The 19,622-nt window shown below is 41.0% G+C and overlaps 1 protein-coding gene across 2 annotated transcripts in view; it reads right to left on the reverse strand.

The window, feature by feature from the left end:
* Nucleotides 1-19,622, reverse strand: part of CCDC77 (coiled-coil domain containing 77) — a 203,437-nt gene that overhangs the window by 162,474 nt on the left and 21,341 nt on the right. For both annotated transcript variants that reach the window (XM_069228128.1, XM_069228129.1), the window contains one exon: nucleotides 15,971-16,187. In XM_069228128.1, the coding sequence (XP_069084229.1) occupies nucleotides 15,971-16,187 (217 nt within the window). The remainder of the gene's footprint in view (nucleotides 1-15,970; nucleotides 16,188-19,622) is intronic.

Raw genomic sequence — 19,622 nt, forward strand, 5'->3', positions numbered from 1 at the left:
TATGAACATGTAGTAAACAGTCTGGAGTAATGGGTCCAGAATAGGGCCTTTCACTGCAAGGCAATACTCTGGCTGTATTTTTAGTAACTTTTGAACAACTTGTCCAGGAGCAAGAGGAAGCAATTTTTTGTTAGCATCTGCAGATTATGCAGCGGATAATTATTTGTCTTGCAAATGTGTAAAATTCTTAATTATGTGGAAAAGTAGAAAAACAAAATTGCCTAATTCCAGTGCCCTGCCTATGGAGGACACAGAGTACCAGCATAGATTGGTAGTTTTCTTTTGGGTTGGCTCTTTACATTCAAAATCTAGACCTCTTGCCCCTGGACATCACCTGCATGCAGCTACCCAGCCACCTCTGCTCCAGAGGACCTGCTTATGCAGTGCTTAATTTGTAAATAAAAACGTGTCGGTGCCCAAAGCCCTCCTGTTAAACATGCAGCTGCTGCAATTTTGGTTTTAATCACGTGGAAGGAACAGACTGTGTTATTTGTGTTTTTAAAGAAAATACGATTTTTTGAGACATTCTGAGAACTGCAAAGAGTTTTTGGAAAAAAAGACAGCTATACCGCATGTAGCAGCAACTCTGAGGTATTCAGTAATATTGAGCTTTGGAATTTTGTACCGTAGGTCAAACACACATTTGACATGGATCGTTTCCTGCTGGCAAAAGATGGTGCGGGACTCAAACGAAAGGCTGAAAACAGACGATGAGAAGAGAACTGGAAAAATTAGGTTATATGATACCTCCTACCTAAAATTTGGATTCACCTGCATCACCATAAATGGTGAAATTAGGCCACAGTGTGTGGTTTGTGGCATGACCTTGGCTTACGAAAGTCTGAAACCAAACAAATTAAAGCGTCACCTAGAATCTACACATGGGTTACTGGTAGGAAAGAATACAGATTTTTTTCCCAGAAAGCTGGAAGACATTATCCAAAAAAAAAAAAAAAAGACACTGAAAAATCTGGTCTCCACGCCAAGTGCCTTGAAAGCATCTTATCAAGTGGCATACCACATTGCCAAAAAAAGATGGGGAAAAAGTGATTCTTCCACCAATTCTTGACATGGCCAGGACAATGCTTGGTGAAAAAGCAGCAGGAAGTTTAAAATGGTACCCATCTCAGACAACAGTTTGCCGTCACATCTCTGACATGTCAGAGGACATCCACAGACAACTCATAGCACGCTTGAAATCCAGTTTGTTTGCATTGCAATTTGATGAAGCAACTGACTTATCCAAGGAAGCTCATTTAATTGGTTATGTCTGATACTGCCACAAAACTGTAATATTGGAAGATTTTTTATTCTGTAAACCAATCAAGGGACATGCAACATCAGCAGCCCTGTTTGATATTCTCAATGACATCCTGTGCTCCAATGACTTTAATTGGGAGAGCTGGGTTGGGATCTGCACTGATGGTGCTCCTTCCATGTGTGGGGATAGGGCAGGCCTAAAAGCTAAAGTGTTGAAAGTGGCTCCTCAAATTTTATGGACCAACTGTATGATACACCGGGAAGCCCTTGCAGTCCGAAACATGGATAGAGAACTTGGGGATGTGTTGAATTCTGCTGTGAAAATTGATAATTTCATAAAGGCGCAGCCAACTAGAGCTCGTCTGTTTGTAATCGTATGTGCCGAAAGGGAGCCGAACATGATGGTTTGCTTTTCCATACAGAAGTCCGATGGTTATCCAAAGGGAAGGTTCTGAATCGTATTTTTGAATTAAGAAATGAAGTACAACAGTTCCTTCTGGATTTGGACCCCTACAAAGCAAGACAGTTATGTAATTCCCGTTGGCTTGTGCTTTTAGCATACCGTGCAGCATCTTTGATAAATTAAATTCCTTGAATTTGTCTTTGCAAGGAGCTGAAAGTACGTCTTTCACCATGTACAAAAAAACATCTGCCTTCAAGAAGAAACTGGAGTTGTGGAGAAGCCTAACTCAAGATGGCCTGCTTGAGGCATTCCCATGTTTAGCAGAAGCTCTTGAGGACACAGAATATGAACTTGAAAGTGCTGCTGAGGGTATAGTAAATCACTTGACTTCTCTCAGGGACAGTTTAGAAAAGTACTTTCCTGAGGACACTGATCATGTCAATAACTGGGTCTTTCAACCTTTCCTAGTGGGTGCAGATACTCTTCTTCCAGTGCACCTTCAGGAAGACCTAATTGAGGTCCAGAGTGACCGTGTTCTCCAGATGCAGTTCAACAAAATCTCATTGGGAAAATTTTAGCTGGCAATGTCTGAAGAACATTCAGGTTTGTCAAAAATTGCAGTCAATGTTCTTCTGCCTTTTAGCTCATCATATTTATGTGAGATTGGGTTCTCAGCACTGGCAGTATTAAAGACGAAGTACCGTTCAAGACTAGAGGTGGAGCACAACCTGAGGATGGCAGTAGCAAGAAAACATCCACAAATTTACCGTCTCTCTGGAGAAAAATAGGCACACCCATCACACTAGTTCAGAAATGTGTTATCATCCAAATAAGTTTTGTTAAATTATGTTTTGAATGGGAAAAATAAAGTACCATTGCATATTTTGGGCACTTCTTTTGGTAGACTTTTTGTTTGAACTGTGAGGTAAGTCTCTGACTCAAAACCACAGTCACCCACAAACCTTTGATTTGCTAAATACTGACTAATAATATTGCCTTACCATAAAAATGATTTGCCATGGAAATTGGGGGTGTTTACGCTTGTCGCTGATGAGGAGTACCAGTTCTTTAAAAAAGGACGGAAGGGGTCCTCACACCTGAAAACTTTGACAAGGGGGCCCCGGCACCCAAAAGTTTGAAGACCTCTGCTCTAAAGGCTGCTGTTCAAAAAAGGAAAGAAAGTGGAGTATAACCCTTGCTACAGTGTCCTTAATAGAACTGAAACTTTCCTTCACAATAGCTAGCAAATTTGACATTCACACCGAAGGCTTAGTGTCAGTTTTGGCTGTTCAGTCCTAAGCAATAAGTCCACTCGCTCCAGTGTAGTCACACTTCTGCCACTGGCTTGGGGACATTTAGTCTTTCTTTTATTCCGAAGCTTCATGTTTAAAGGGTATTCTTGGTAAGTAAATGTAGTGAGGTCCACACAAAACCACCAGACCCTGTACCCTAACGGGCCTCCAGTTTCTAAAAATGCCTGGTGTTTATAGGTTTCCATGGGTGCCTGCAACCCCCACGACCCAAGACAGCATCTACCCTCAGCCAATTAAACTGGCTAAGGCAGATGTGGTTTTCACATTCTTTCCAGGAAAAATGTACATTACTTCATATGTTGGCAATTTTATCAAGTCCCTTCATGGTAAATCAAAAAAGGATGCAAATTTTGTGTGGAAAAACTACTGAGGTGAAAAAAATTCTTAATGCTGATTTTCAAACTACCAGCAATGTCAAAGAAAGGGTTTAGCACTGCAGGTGGGAGGTGGAGAAATAGAGGCCAGCAGCATTTAAGAAGTTATTAAGATTACTGTAGACATAAAGCACCTACAGAAATTAAGGCCCAGGTTGGCACCTCTTTAGATTATGTTACTGACAAAGAAGTTGCCACTACCCAAATATCTAGCCATATCAGAGTTCACTCTACTAGGAGACAGCACATTGGCCTCTAGACTAGGGGGAGGGGGAAAAAAAGATAAAACTTTACTTGATCCAGACGAATGCTTAACATTGAGCAGCAACAACAGAAGCCTCGTCTATAATTAGGGCTACCTTGCCACCGACATTCACGTCACAGAGAAAGAAAAACAAGACCGTAATGAAGGAAAGAGAGCCTTTCTTATAAAACTGGTTTTCCCATCTCCAGCACTGGGGTGCTGCAGGGAATGGAGGAGTTGTTAAGTGGAACAAGGAGCAACACTCAGCAGAAAGGAGGAGTGACAGGAGGGAGGAATGATAGGGAGGTGTGTGGGAAGCAAAGACCGACACAATGGGAATGCGAGCAGCTGCAGACATGGAAAAGGGGAAGGTGCAGGAGAAACCAAGACCGACACACAGGGAAACAGTGGGGGCCGGAGTGAGGAAAGAGAGGCGAAACACAGGAAAGAGGGGGTCGTGGGAGGAAACGATTTTGAGTGGACACAAGGGGGGAAGTGGAAGGTGTGAGCACAAGAGATGACAGAGGCCTGTAGTTGTACAATACCAGTCATGCACTTCAATGGAAGCAATCCATAGGATGCCGATAGAAGATTTCTCTGAAGTAAGGCACACCATTATAGACAGCCTGAAACCAATGGCTGAAAGACTGCTAAAAAAAAATCCAATAGTTGAAAGGGACAGACCCAAATCGCACTCCAAACGTATTAGAATCTAAAGGACCGTTTGATACCCGTACTGTCAAGACCAATACAAAAAAAAAAAAAAAAAAAAAAGTAAAAGGGACATCGTTTTTTTTTTTTTTTTTCATGAAATGGACTGCTGGACCAAAAAAATCTTCCAAGTCTTGGAGCCTAAATGTGCCTCACCGACACTGCAAAGTATATGGTTAAACACCAGGACACCAGGCAGTAACTTTTGTTTTCACAAAGAAGTCGTCTGCCAGAAACAGCTGGCTAAAATTAAATACTACAAAAGGAGTCTGCTTAGTGCACACCATAGGACACAGGCTGTGGTTTCCTTGGACCAGCCCGGAACCTCTTGGCGTGATGAGAAATTTGGGAGGAATTATAATTTGATTAGGTTATGACCTATTGCCTGCTCTAGTCTCACATTGATCCCTCCGAAAGAGCCCCAGGTTTAGCTACATAAAGATTATCAAAGAACTGCAGAAAGAAATAATGACAAACTGTGTTATTGGAAGTGAAACATTGTTGCTTACTTGTATTTTTAGGCAGCTACCGTTGCTTATAAATATACTCTTTAGGCATATGAAATTGTGTCTCTGGACAACAATAAGTATAACTACTTGGAAGCTTGTATTCATTTGTCTTCATAAATGGTGACGATTTCTGGCAGGGGACAGCGTTGAGAGCCTCCTCCCCCGATATTTATATAGCCACAAAGATCTCTTTGTAACTCATGTTTTATTATGTTCCTTGGCCCATGATACGAAGCTTCAGTTGGAAAGGACAAACCTGGGGTAGCATACACTAATTAACATCTCGTCACTAATTAGTAAATCCAGTATTTTATTCAAGGTTGTCGGATATATCAAGAACGAACTTGATGGCATAATCTATAAACACTGCCGCTACACATACCATTCGTAGACATTTACAGAGTAAATTCCAGCACTAGAGGGCAGTATATCACTCCGTAATTGTGTCATAGAACAGTAATGGTAAAACATTCGTCAGAGCACGATATCGCACACAGCTGCTTGGTCTCAATGTATTAATCATTGTTTGCTTTGATGATGGGCATAGCAATATACCCGGAAGGATAGCATAGTGGATGTTTAACGTATTTGCTGGACAAAGATTATCCCAAAAATTCGTGACTAGAATCCGGCATTAGAGGGCGGTGTGCCACATTGTCATTTTGTCACATGGTCAGTAGATTGTGGAACAATTGTCGGCGTGTAATATCCGAGTCTAACGCAGTAGAGTCAACGTATTATTTCCGTGCATGTTTCGCTGATAGGCACAGCCACACACACACACACGTGAAGAACCGAGTTACTTCAAGTGCATCTGCGGTCAAGGGAGAGATTATTGTTCAAAATAGTTATCGGTCAGGCGGACAGGCACAGCAAATATGAACGTGGAACACGGTCATTATATCTCAAAAGGATGAACAACAGCAGTGTAAGCGCCTGTCAGCCCTGATAAGTATCGACGTAACTACGAGTCACGCGGAGAGGCCCAGCTTAACTATTACAATACCTTTTTATATGTTACTTCAAAAAAACAATTTAACAAAAAGTATTCATTTTCCACTCTTATAAGACTATTGTTAGAGAATGCAAAACGTCTGAACTACTGATGAAAGTCCCACAGGTGCTCGGGATTTCAAATCTGCTTTAGGCAACCCAATAGGAGAAATACTATTATTGTAGCCCTACAAATTGTGACTCACATAAAACAAAACGTAGAACTTGTGTTGGAGGGTTCAATTGTTGCTAGAACCCATCCCATAAATTGAATGTCTGGAAATATCTGAAAACGTGTACATCCAGGCCACAAATGAGAATTATGAAATCTCCTGAAGTCAAACAGCAAATCTCAGAAAACTGATTATTCCGAGATGGTGCGGATTCAGATTTAGAGGCAGATCATTCAGGGTAGCAAGAGCAAATCTATGGTGCAGTCACCTGAGGACACTGGAGTATCACTATCCATTTCCTAAAATGATTCCTGCTTGAACAGCAAACGTGCATGGTCTGAACTATTTTGCTTGCCAAAGCCTCATTCACAATCCCTTTTCCCCTCCTTCTTCATTCCTAGTTTAATATCACGTTGCTCCCGTGTTCGTTTTTGGAACCAGTTTATCCCTCCAGCACAATTAATGACTGCTTATGGTCCCATCTTATAGTACTCTCTGCTTAATTGTACTGCGCCTAGTACCTGAAACCATGGCACTTGTGTCTAACAAATTACTATTATATTCAAACAAGCAATAAATCTCAGTAAAACAGACATTTCCATACAAGGTTGTGAGGACCTTCTCACCAGATGCAACCATACACCAACTTCCTCCTGTAACTTTCTCCTCCTTTACAGACCTCCGCCTAACAATTTAACATTCCTAGACACTTTTCTAGACAGTCTCAAACCTTATTACATTATACTCAAACCTATGCATTCTTGGTGACCTAAACGTTTAGTTTGACAAACCCAATATGCCCCATCCAAAAGCCATCACCACTGGCCTAGTCACAATGAACCTACATCAGATTGCATACAATCCCACACACATCGCAGGAAACATCGTAGATGTCATTTTTGCAAACCCTGAACTAGTTACCGTTCAGAGCATCACGCCAATCACATGGTCAGACCATCTGGTAACTTTCTGACATAAAACACCACAAATCAACAACCCCATAGCACCTTATGTACATATAATCGACCATGGAGCAAATTCAAATTTGAAGACTTAGAAACACAAGTAACAGCCAACACAGATCTAGACACAAATTCAGTTCCAAAACTTTGAGTGGCTACAGGAAGCTTTTACTATCCTAATACCACTCAGAAAAACTAAATAGGACACAAGAAAACCAACACCTTGGAAAAACACAGATCTTAAAAAGATAAAGCAACACATCAGAAAGCTGCAACGGACCTAGCACAAAAACAACATTCAAGACAAACTTCAGCTACACAAACGTAACCGAACATACAAATCAATAAAAATAAAAAATAAATAAAAAAGTACTACTCAGACAGAATTCAAAATGCAAAATCACCAACTAAAGAATTTTATAAAATTCTCAATGAATTTCGAAAACCTAAATAGATGGAATAAAGTCATCCCACTACTCAAGATTTCACAAACAAACTGGCAATTCATTACACAACCAAGGCAGACACATTTGACTCCTATTTAAAACAGAAGAAAACCATCAGCACCAATCCGTTTCCTAAAATCCCCTCCAAAAGTAAACCAACCCAGCCTCTGCACTCCTTCAATCAAAATATCACAAGGTGAATTTATATGGATTTGGTCAAAACAAGCAGGCCTTCCAGCTGCCCTTTTGACCCTTGTCCACCACACATCTTCAAGAACATTATTTTATCTACTTCTGCCGCCACACTTGTAAGAAGAATTATCAATAACTAACTACAGGAACTTTTCCTGAAGATCTGAAAAAGGCATACATACGTTTGTTATTAAAGAAAAAGGACCTAGACCCCAACAACTACAGACCAATTACAAATGGACCGTTCCCTGGCAAACTGATAGAAAGAGCAGAATTCACCCAGATGTCACAATTCATTGAAAACAACTCCATACTTTCACACTACCAAACTGGATTCCACCCAGGAAGAGGCACTGAATCAGCACTCGTAGCAATCTGGGATGATCTTGAAAACACAGTCGACCGCAATGGAGTTGCTGCACTACTTCTCTAAGACTTCTCAGCTGCCTTTGATACTGTTGACCATGACACCTGTTGGATCTGGCCCTTTTCGCAGGGTCATCCCCAAACTTTTTGCCTCCTTCCTCCTATTTTTCCTGACCTGTTTCTTTTGGCTTTAGAAGTCTGAGCACTTTACCACTGCTAACCAGTGCTAAAGTGCATATGCTCTCTGTGTAAATTGTACTGCTGATGGTGTATCCATGATTGCATATTTGATTTACTGGTAAGCCCCTAGTAAAGTGCACTAGAGGTGCCCAGGGCCTGTAAATCAAATGCTAGTTGGCCTGCAGCACTGCTTGTGCCACCCACATAAGTAGCCCTGTAATCATATCTCAGAAATCTTTGAGCCTACTTCAAAGGCCAAAATGGGTAAAAGAAGAGGACCCACAACCACAGACTTTAGACACTTCTTGGGGTAGACATTCTACCTCACAGACACTTCTGGACAAGAAACTGGTGAAGAATCCCTGAACCATCCCTGCCAAGAGGAACTGCCTGGCTGCCCAGTGGACTCACTAGGACTGCTTTTCTGAGAAGGACTGCTGCCTTGCTGCTCTCTGGCTGTGGTGAGAAGTGCTCTCCAAGGGCTTGGATAGAGCTTGCCTCCTGTCCCCTGAAGTCTCAGGACCAAAAAGACTTCACTCCTGCAACTGGACTCCTTGTGTGGCGAAAATTCGATGCACAGCCTGCCCAGTGGTGAGAAATTCACCGCACGCCAAACCGGAACGACGCAGCCTGACTTCACAAGGAGAAGATCGAAGCAGCGTCAGCGTAGCGACCGGAACTTCGATGCACGGCCCACCAGATCAACGCACAGCCGACCCAGGACGACACAGCCCTACTTCCAGAAAGGAATCGACGCAGCGTCTGCCGTGCGGGAGATATTTCCCCGCAACACCCACTGGATCGACGCAGCGCTTGTGACTCCGCTCCGCAAGCCCAGGATTCAACGCACTGTCCCCGGGGTGCCAGAAAACCCCTCAACCCGAAGAGGAACCAAGCCGCATGCCGCAAATCGATGCAAAGTCTTCCCCTGCGTGGAAAATAACGACAAGTCGGTGTGCGAAGGGGCGAAACCGAAGCACACCTCCCCATTTCCCACGCATCGCCTCCTCTGCTGTCCCTTGCGGAGATTTTGAACGCAAACCAGGTACTTTGTGCTTGCAAGAGACCTTTTTTTTTTTTTTTAAGACATTTATTTGTTTTTAAAAGACATGAGACACTTTATATCACTTTTACAGTCATATCTCAACATTTACTTACTGCATTTTAATCGTTTTGACCTGCATCTTATCAGCTAAATAATATATCTTTTTCTAAACAATGTGTGGTGTTATTGTATGATTTATTGCACAAATACTTTACACATTGCCTTCTAAGTTAATCCTGACCGCTGAGTGCCAAGATACCAGAAGGTGGGCACAGGATAATTTGGATTGTGTGTGAGACTTACCCTGACTCGAGTGAGGATCCTTGCTTGGCAGGGGGTTACCTGACTTCCAACCAAAGACCACATTTCTAACAACAACCTAAGTCAAAGACTCCACAAAGCCGCACAAAAGGGACTGCTCTCAACTGGAATACATCCTACCTTCGAAACAGAACTAATATTATCTATTCTCCCCCCCTTCTAGTCCAAACCCTACTTCCCAAAAGCAGGGGTCCCCCAAAGATCAATCATCTCACTTATGCTTTTCAACATCTACATGTTGTCATTACCAGAAATGATCAATGATTTTCAACACACGCTACAACTATGCAGATGACGCACAAATACTACTTAAATAAATTGGAATGCCCCAAAGACATTGAAAACGTACGAATCTTCCGCTGCCTCAGAGCCGTTAATCAGTGGATGACTTGGAGACATCTCAAACTGAATGCTTCCAAAACGGAAATACTCACATGTGGAGACTAGAAAAATTATGACCGCTGTGCACCTGGCCTGACAATCTGGGACCACCTCCTTAAGTATCCAAGGAAGATAAAAACCTTGGAATTACCATGGCTCCAAGTTAACAATGAATGACTAATTGGACAAATTAGCACGATCAAGCTTCATCACCTTGAAGACTCTGCAACGCATCTTTCCCCACCTCGTATTTCCACACAAGGTGCAGGCACGTATCTCTCTTGTACTATCTAAACTGGATTATGCCTCTACCATGGATCATCTCTATTATGAAACAACTACATCATATTCTGAAATACATGTAAAGCTACAAGCCCACATCTCCCCTGCCTTGAGAGCACTATACTGGTTATCGGTTGCCAGAAGATCCACCTTCAAGCTGCTTTGTATCACCCACTAAGCTATTCAAGGAACAGGACCGCTTTTCATCAGAAACAAAATAACCAAATACATTCAGCAAAGAAACCTCCGCTCAAAACTGGCACCCCACCTTAAAACACAACCATACAAGAAAAATACTATAGGTGGTACATCCTTCTCTGTTCAAGCAGCCAGACTATGGAATTCATTACCCCCAAATACAAGATACATGGATAACTATCTTGTCTTCAGAAGACTACTCAAGAGTTGGCTCATTCCTTCATAACCACCATATCCCAACAGCAATGGACTGCATATGCCTGTGTTGATAAATTTTTATAATCAGAATATGTGCATATTCAAATATGTTGGGAGTAGAAGAAGTGTTTGAGACGTGATGTGTGCAAGTTGGTGATGTTGGACTAGAGGAGCCAGACTGATCTGCCAGACAAACACTACCTCAAACATAAACTTAATCACAAGTTCAACAGAAACGGCATACTGAGAGCAGTTTCAGGAGGGAAAAAGGACTGAATTTATTTATATCATTTATAAAGGTAAACTGTTGCCAAAAACTGGTATACTGGCACTGAGAGCAAAATAGAGATTCAAACATGTGGACATGAGAAAATAGCACTCAAAGAAAAAATGAGAACACTGACAGATGGCATTAGTTTGCAGGGGTGTGAAATATAATAAAATATCTACTTGTCCATGGGACAGATTGCTTCATAAATCTACTTGTCCTGTAAAAAAATCTACTTGTCCCTTTTGAGGCCATGTAGTGTGATGACAAATTATGGTAGCGATGTCAATATGAAGGAGCTCTGATGATAGCCTCTCTGATTGAGCCAGGGCTAATACTACAGTAGGGCTTAAATACTAGCAATTTCAAGTTGTATTATAGCAATTTCCTTTATTTGCCACTGATACACAGATCTACATACTGGGGCTGGAGGAAGAAGTAAGCAATCCCAGCCGATTTGCCTTTGAGTCTGCGCAGACCTACTAAAATGCATGTTTTAGGCATTTTTCAGCTCAACTCTAATTTTTCCCCATACACAGAAAGGTTGGAAATCGACTCCTGACAAGGGCAGAAGTAGAAGTACTTCTAGGGTTGGGAAAATGGTGGTTGGAAGGATTGGAGCAAATATATTAAATGCTCAATAGATTTTTGCATGAGCAAATCTACACATGCATATTTGCTCATGATAAAACTCAATTCACAAATATGTTCTAGGAGTATAATTTGCTGGTCTACTTCTGTAAATTCTTGTGAATTCATGAAGGCCACTAATGCAGACATATACCATAGGTACACTGTAGAAACTTTCTTTAAAATTTGGGCCCGCATTTAGGTTTGGCATTAACCAAGGCATTTCGTTTTTATTAAAATTCAATTTCTCTCTCTGAGTGATAGCACTCCGCTCTTTCACAAGAACCACAATGGCACACAAAGTAGTTTTGTTCAGTCCCAGGAACTACTTGTGGCAAAGTGTGCTTTTTGAGACCAAAATATAATTTTTGTTTTTTGGCAATTTTTGTTACAAAATCCATGTCAAAACAAGACATGCATTGACAAAGCCAAAAATAATCACGACCACCCATGTCTGATCGGTTGGCTTTGCCAGTGCTTCCTTATTTTCATATTTCCCATAATCTTGTTGAAAATGGTTACACTGTTTTTCCATTATGAATTGTTTTTGGAAATACTAGGGTGCATCAACACAGTTTACTAAATGATGCTTAAATTAAATAGTACTTAAATTTCACAGTAATTTAGCAAAGCATTTTTTCCTACTTGCATTTTTTTCTGAAAATTTTATTTTGAACGTAAAGAAACATCAATCTTGCTTTCAAAATTCTGAAAACATTTGTATCTAATCAGAGAGCATTCTGGGAGCATTATATGTAGCCTCATATTTTTAAACGCTTAAAACACGTGTACACACTTGTTTTTTACTGGAACCACTGCCAGTAGAGCAATGAGACCTTGCAATGTTTATTTCGATTGCTCACCCTAATAATAAAGGCTTTTCATTAATGAGCCTTAAATACAAGTTTGAGCAGCATTAACATATGGACACAAATATTACCTCCACTGCAGACAGTGGGTTTGTGTTGAAGGGGTTTGGGCCTACTTGTCCCCAGGACAAAATAACCATGAAACCTGTTGTCCTTGACCCCAAACAATATGTCCTGGGCATCTGGCTAAAGGAATTCCACACCCCTGAGTTTAGAAAGACACAGGTCCTCAGAGCCTTCCTGAAAGGTAATAATTTGGTGGCTTAACTGAGAATAGGAGGAAATTTACCCCAGATCTGAGCTGCCTTAATTTGTCAAGGCACAGCCACCTTGCCTGATCTTGTAGAATTTGTTTATGATAACTATGTTAGCATTGCTCGATCGAAGACATCTCCCAGGAGTATAGTGCTTCGATCTGTGTTGTAATGGTAGTGGACCATAACCATGTAGAGCTTTTAACACGATGCACATGGCTTTGAATGTGATGCTCTGTGTGTATGGGTGCCAATGTAAGTCCCTCAAGGCCTTAGCCACTGAGGACCTGCAAGATCTATTAGGGCTGATTTGGCAGCCGCCGCTTGAGCACTATGCAGTCTGCTGGAGGGGAAATCTTGAGCACCAAGAAGGAGGGCACTGCAGTAATCCAACCTGCTCAGTAGGACACTGCTCATAATGACTTTGTTAGGTAGGAGCAGTATCACCTTCCTAAGATCCCTTAGGAATACAAAACATGTGCCTGCAACTTTGGTAACTTGCCCTTCCAGAGATAGTTTGTCATCCAACCTACACCGACCAAAGGAGTCTAGTAAGAAGTTACAAAGTTGCCTTTGTATTTGAAGACTAATCTCGCACATGCACAAATGTGGTAGAGGTCGCAAGGTAAGATAATTGCACAAGTTAAATACTACAGTAAGGGACCTGTCATAAACAGTGACCCATCCTGTTTGATGTCAGTTGGTTAGATGATATAGGATTGTCCAAGATACAGTCAGCTGAAACTTGGAGGTTTTACAGCAACGGGGCATGTATTCAGTGAGTCTTTACAGCTTGCTGGGAAATATTTGTTTAATCCTCGGCTGGGTTAACTGGTGATAGCATGCAATATGAAAATCCAGGATGAAAGGGAAAACAGATCCATGTTGTGCTCAAAATAACCCTGGAAATGTAATCCCACTTGAAAGGTAGAATAAAGTGGAGGGAATAGGGAAAAGGAGATAGTAGAATTACAGGTAAATGAGACGAAAGTCTCAGAAGTTAAAAGTAAGATAGTTAAAACAGACTTGGAAAAAAAACAACTAAACAAAACATTTAGCTTCAGTTTTTAATGTACTTGCAGAGATTATAAGCAGAGATATGAAATAAAACAAGGATAAAGACAACTGGTGTAGTGTCTACCCGTGTAGTAGCTGCAACTTAATGATTACTTACCTGTGATGTAGTGAGTAGACTGGGAGTCACTACATCATGGGTACGTTTTACTACATTCACATCAGGAGTCACATAAGCACTTTAAAAATATATATATAAATGAACATAACCATGTCGATTACATAAATATATTGGAAAATAATTAGATCCATTCAAAATATAAAATATAACTAAAATAATTTATATAACAAGTAATAATATTAACATAATTGTAAATTGCAATGTATATTCATAATGACATTTAAGAAAACTGTAAATAAAATTAAAGATAAAATAGGGAAAAGGAAATCTACATATACACACGCGTGTTTAAGGCTTTCAGACTTAATGTAGATATGTTTATCTACATGTCACAGGAGGTGGCAAAAGCACCTCCGTTGTTATTGTTAAATCAAACTTTTAATTAAAGAGGCATTTTTTAAATTTTCTTAATAAATATAGTGTTGTTCAACGAATCTGCACAAACCTTTAGAAAACAAAACTACAGCTCTTTTGGGTTCTTCATCACACATTTCAAGCACATCTATCAAGTGGAACCTAAACATATTGTGGGCAGAGGGGATGCAGTGGGTTTTCCAAAAGTGACATGTCCCGTCTGAACACCAACCAGGTGGTTCACCAACCTCTGAAGGCGCCAAACCCTCCTCCGCGCATGACCTTTGGCAAAAAGTGTGGACAGCTGGGGTTGAATACAGGTTGATGGGGATAGAACCTGGCTGGAGGTTGGCTACCTGTGGGGAGCTGGGCACCTATAAAGAGGTGGGCACAGAGCCTGGCCATAGGCCTGACCCTGTGGCTAGTCCCAGAACCGTGGTACCATCACCTGTTATCGCAGTACCCACTAAAATATCACAGTAATGAAAACCCCTTTAAAAAATAAATAAATAAATAAAAAAATTGAAAAATTATTTACAAAAAAAAAAATTGGGACCAACCTCCATGGTGCAAGCAGCGAGCGTTGACTCCCACAGTGGGTTGGTCACTGGGCCAAAACAGCCATACGCATGGCTGAAGGCCATGCAGAGAGGTGTTGGGTGCTGGACATGACCAGAACAGGGGTAGAGGGCAATAGCGGGTAGGTTGAGCCCGAGGTAGTTGGGCATATGATTAACTTTGAAAATGAAAGAGAAAAGAAAACCACAGAAATTCACTGAAAAAATACAAAGTTTAAAGTGATAGTATAGTCAGATGCTAAAATGAAATAAGAACTACTGTTAAAAAAAATAAAAATAAAAAAATAAACTCGCCAGTAATAGTTTAGTGAATTAAGTATATTTTTCACGATTGTCATTCAACACCTATCTATAACGTCACTTCAACCTTTGTTTGTTAACATAAGCTAAGATCTTATAACTATACGCAACAATAACTCAACTTTAAGCTTTGCTTTTTCCCTTTCAATGTATATACGTATAGTTGGTGACTTTGTCATGGGGATAAGATTTAAATGCTAAGGATTTAAGCCATGATTGCTAATGCTTGGATAGACCCGAGTTCATGGCAGTTATCAAGAACATGAGCAGTTTTGTTGCACAAATCAAGCTTGAACTTGTATTCTTCATGATCATGACCTGAGAGCAAGATGGTGGTACCTGTAAAAACATGCCACTGGTGAATCCTGTAAACTTTTAGGAACCAACCTCTAACTGTTCCTTGGTAGATGTGCCTCAGTCCGAGTCCCATGGGTGCCTCTCTCCAGGTGTTTATCCTTATCCACACATTCTCCATGAATGAGCTTGTTGAAAGTTCCATTTTAAGAGAACGACTGAAAGCACAGTTTTGCATTTCAAACAAGTATCTCTTGTGGGTGTGGGGTGGAGATATGAGACACAGTCGGATCCTGGTTCCTCTCTGCTACAGCAGTCAAAGGATGGCAAAGTTGAACTAGTCTATTTATCAAACTTTGGACATGATTGTAAACCAACTGGTTGATCCAACAGAGATTTTGCGGATGGAGCTGTAAATACTGGAAAATGCTTCTGGTTTCTACCAAGTACACCTAAGCACTTTTACATAACCAAGAAGCCCATTAATAACTTGAATGTGCTCCAGCTTGAAAGGAGCAAAACACGATTCCATAACAGAAAAAAAAAAAAGTTTCACAATTTCCTGGTTCAAAACAAACTCTAAAACTGTATATAAATAAACATTGCCAATTCCGTTCCTCAAAATAATGAATTAGTGGAAATATAACTTGAAGGTAGTAGGATATAGTCAGTCTTACCTGCTCCTCATAAGTAGATTTGTATTTTTCAAGTCTTTTCACCAGGTCTGCGTGCTCCTCATCAAATTCTGCAATCTTCTTGCGGTAATATTCTAGCAGTTCCCGAGACGGTCGCAGGTATGCCAAACGTTCGTTTATAGAAGGTAGGGGAGTGGATGGCCCAGGTTTGGGAGTCTTAATCTCACAGTACCGGTCTGAATCATGGGATGCCCTTGACCTATGAAATGCAAATGGTAATTGAATTTCCTAAAAGTGTTAAATCTGTAATTACTTCCTAGGATACTGTACTTCCAATCACAACACTGGAGCTGAATAGCGCTGCCAGAAGCTGAAGAAACTCTTTATTTCAAACACTCATTCATTTTCTTGGAATACATTAGTATTTCCTGCAGATCAGACATAATATCCATCTTCGAATAGTCAGAATAAGAACCACATTTTCTGTTGAAATTCACTTGAAGAAGAAATTACTAGATTTGTTCGGAGCAGAGTTTGCTCATCAGGACAAAAAAACCATGCATAATGCTTACTAAAAAAAACAAAGCTCTGCTAGCTTGGACCAGGGCACGCTCAGACTGTGTGAATCACATACAGAACTCTCCATAATGGACTGCATCCTTCAAATATACTTATTTCCGTGTCACCCTGAAAATTTCCCCAAACCAATAACTTTTCCAGATAATCCAAGAACTAATGAATCTATGAGATTCCAAAGCACATCTCACTGCACCCACAGACAAATGCACCCAAACACTTACATTCTTCTGATTCAAAATTCACAGTCTGCTTGATCATACTGTTGTAGATTATACTAATAATCATTGATGTGCCTGGCATACTCAAGTATAGATGTGCCTGGCATACTCAAGTACAGAGCACCTGTTTATCACCACAGAGAAAGGCTTCTCATCAGCTTGCAGCAAATAGTAACTTTATGCTTTAAAAAAATACATAGGAGAAGGTCTCAGTCATTTAGGAAAACAAGAAGACTAAGTACCCATAATACTCAAAGGTAACATGTTTGTAATGCCACATCAGTCGACATTCTAAAACAAATACTCAACAGTCTTCAATTCTGCAGGACCCATTAAAAAGTGAACTACTGGTCCAGAAGGCCACAGACCATGCAGGTAGCTTATTTAATATAACAACATCAACAGACGAACACCAGCTCTAGACTTTGGGCCAACCAGTGCTAGATGTTGCTTAGTATCAAACCATGGCTCATGGAGGGAAGGGGCTCAGAAACCACTGCCGGCTGCCGACTACTGTCTAACCACCCCCCCATCCCAGTTTGCTGCAAGAACATCCTCTGATGTATTTACCAGAAGGATCATGAGCTATGTGTCAACAAGACATTGCCAACCTCCAGCCCTTACCAACATTTCAACCTGTGGCACTTAGAAACAGAACAACAAAATTGTTATATGCAATTGATCACCACGGGCTAACAGAGTCATTCTTGCTGCAGATTTTGCTCGGTGTTGAAAGACTTCACTCCTAAAATCTCTGACATGACTGGCATAATGCTAGTATATGCATAAGATTAGTCCGGCTCACGAGTGCTTCGTTTGGAATCACACACACACAATACTTAATAGTACAAGCCACTGAGTTCTTGGTTTAATCCAATTTCCGAAACCAACCTATAGCGCAGTAACTTCAGTTTGTGTAAACGCTGTGTTAAAGGCTTTTATTTGGACACATGCTTCCATGATACTGCTTTTTGGTGCAGTCTGGAACTAAAGAGTGAAGTACTTTTGGGAGTGTAGCCAAGCTTCCAGAATATTGTGGTTCTGCAAGGCACCAAGCTTTAGCGGCAGAGTGTGCTAAAGTTTATCAAAGAAAAGGGAGAAGGCATTTTGTCTGGTCAAAAGAACTTGTTACAAATAATTTACAAATGAGCAGTGTAAAAAAAAGTATGTGCATAATACAAACGGCTTTTAACAGTGGTTCACAAAGGAGAGCATATGCAATGTCAGTAAAGCTCAAAGAAGACGAGAGCAGTGTGATGTTTTTTTCTCCTGCCAAACGAACGAGTTACTTACCTTCGGTAACGACTTTTCTGGTGGATACATTAGCTACCTGTGGATTCCTCACCTAATGAATACTCCCATTGCGCCAGCACTCGACAGAAATCTTCTTCCTAGCTTCTGCACGTCGACGAGGACGTCACAGTTGCCCACGCGACGCTGTCTGACATCATACAGGCAATAAGAGGTCCTCGCCGACGTGCCGACGTCAGTACCAACATTTTTTCTGTGCCTGAGAATAATAGGCCATTGAGATGAAAGAACAATAGTAATATTTAATGATATTCCAAGCAAACACATCATTCCGAGAATTCAACATACCATTTTTTTTAAATTTTAAAACAAGTAAATAAATATATGAACTATATATATATATATATACACATATAAACATATATACATATTATATACCAATCCTCAAAACCAAGAGGAGCACACTCAAGAATTACTTGGTTAGACCAAACAGGCAACGGGGAGGCGGGTGGGACCGTGAGGAATCCACAGGTAGCTAATGTATCCACCAGAAAAGTCGTTACCGAAGGTAAGTAACTCGTTCTTCTGATGGATACAACTACCTGTGGATTCCTCACCTAATGAATAGAGTCCCAAAGCAGTACCGCACTCGGTGGTGGGTGCCTGAATGGTCAAACCAAGAAATCCTGCAGCACTGACCGTGCAAAATGGCCGTCCCTTCTGACCTCAGAGTCCAAGCAGTAATGCAAAAGTGTTAAGGGACAACCAAGTTGCAGCCTTGCAGATGTCGACCACAGGAACACCCCTAGCCATGGTCGAGGAGGCCGACTTAGCTCTGGTGGAATGAGCTCTTATACCATCAGGGGGATCCTTCTTTGCTAAAGAGTAACACATTTTAATGCAAAAAACAACCCACCTGGAGAGTGTTCTCTTGTGGACTGCCTTTCCTCTCCTCTTTCCCACGTATCCGGTGAAAAGCTGATCCTCCAGCCTGAAATCCTTCGTCCTGTCTATGTAAAAGCTTAACGCCCTCTTTGGGTCCAAGCGGTGTAGTCTCTCTTCTTCCTTTGACGGATGAGGCGGAGGAAAAAACATGGATAGAGTAATTGTCTGGGCCAAATGAAAGGGTGAAACAACCTTCGGAAGGAAAGCAGCCTTGGTCCTCAACACCACCTTATCACCATAAAAAGATGTATACGGGGGTTTTACCGATAGAGCCTGAACTCACTCACTCTCCTTGCAGATGTAATAGCAACCAGGAAAACTGTTTTAAGAACTAACAATCTTATGGGGCAAGAATGCATAGGCTCAAAAGGGGACCCCATAAGGAAAGTTAGAACCAAGGACAAATCCCATTGAGGCATAACAAAAGGATTTGGAGGAAATTTATTTATAAGGCCCTTCAAGAATCTAAGTACTATTGGAGATTTAAATAAAGGAGGCTGGTCTGGAAGACAAATAAAGGCTGACAAGGCAGACAAGTAACCCTTAATAGTAGCCACTGCACAACCCCTCTGTGCTAAAGACAAAGCAAAAGATAAAACATCCGACAAATGAGCACGTAAGGGATCAATCTGTCTCTCTCCACACCATACCACAAATTTAGACCACCTATTAGCGTAGATAGATTTAGTGGAGTGTCGCCT

This window comes from Pleurodeles waltl, chromosome 4_1, assembly GCF_031143425.1.
Source record: "Pleurodeles waltl isolate 20211129_DDA chromosome 4_1, aPleWal1.hap1.20221129, whole genome shotgun sequence".
NCBI lineage: Eukaryota > Metazoa > Chordata > Amphibia > Caudata > Salamandridae > Pleurodeles > Pleurodeles waltl.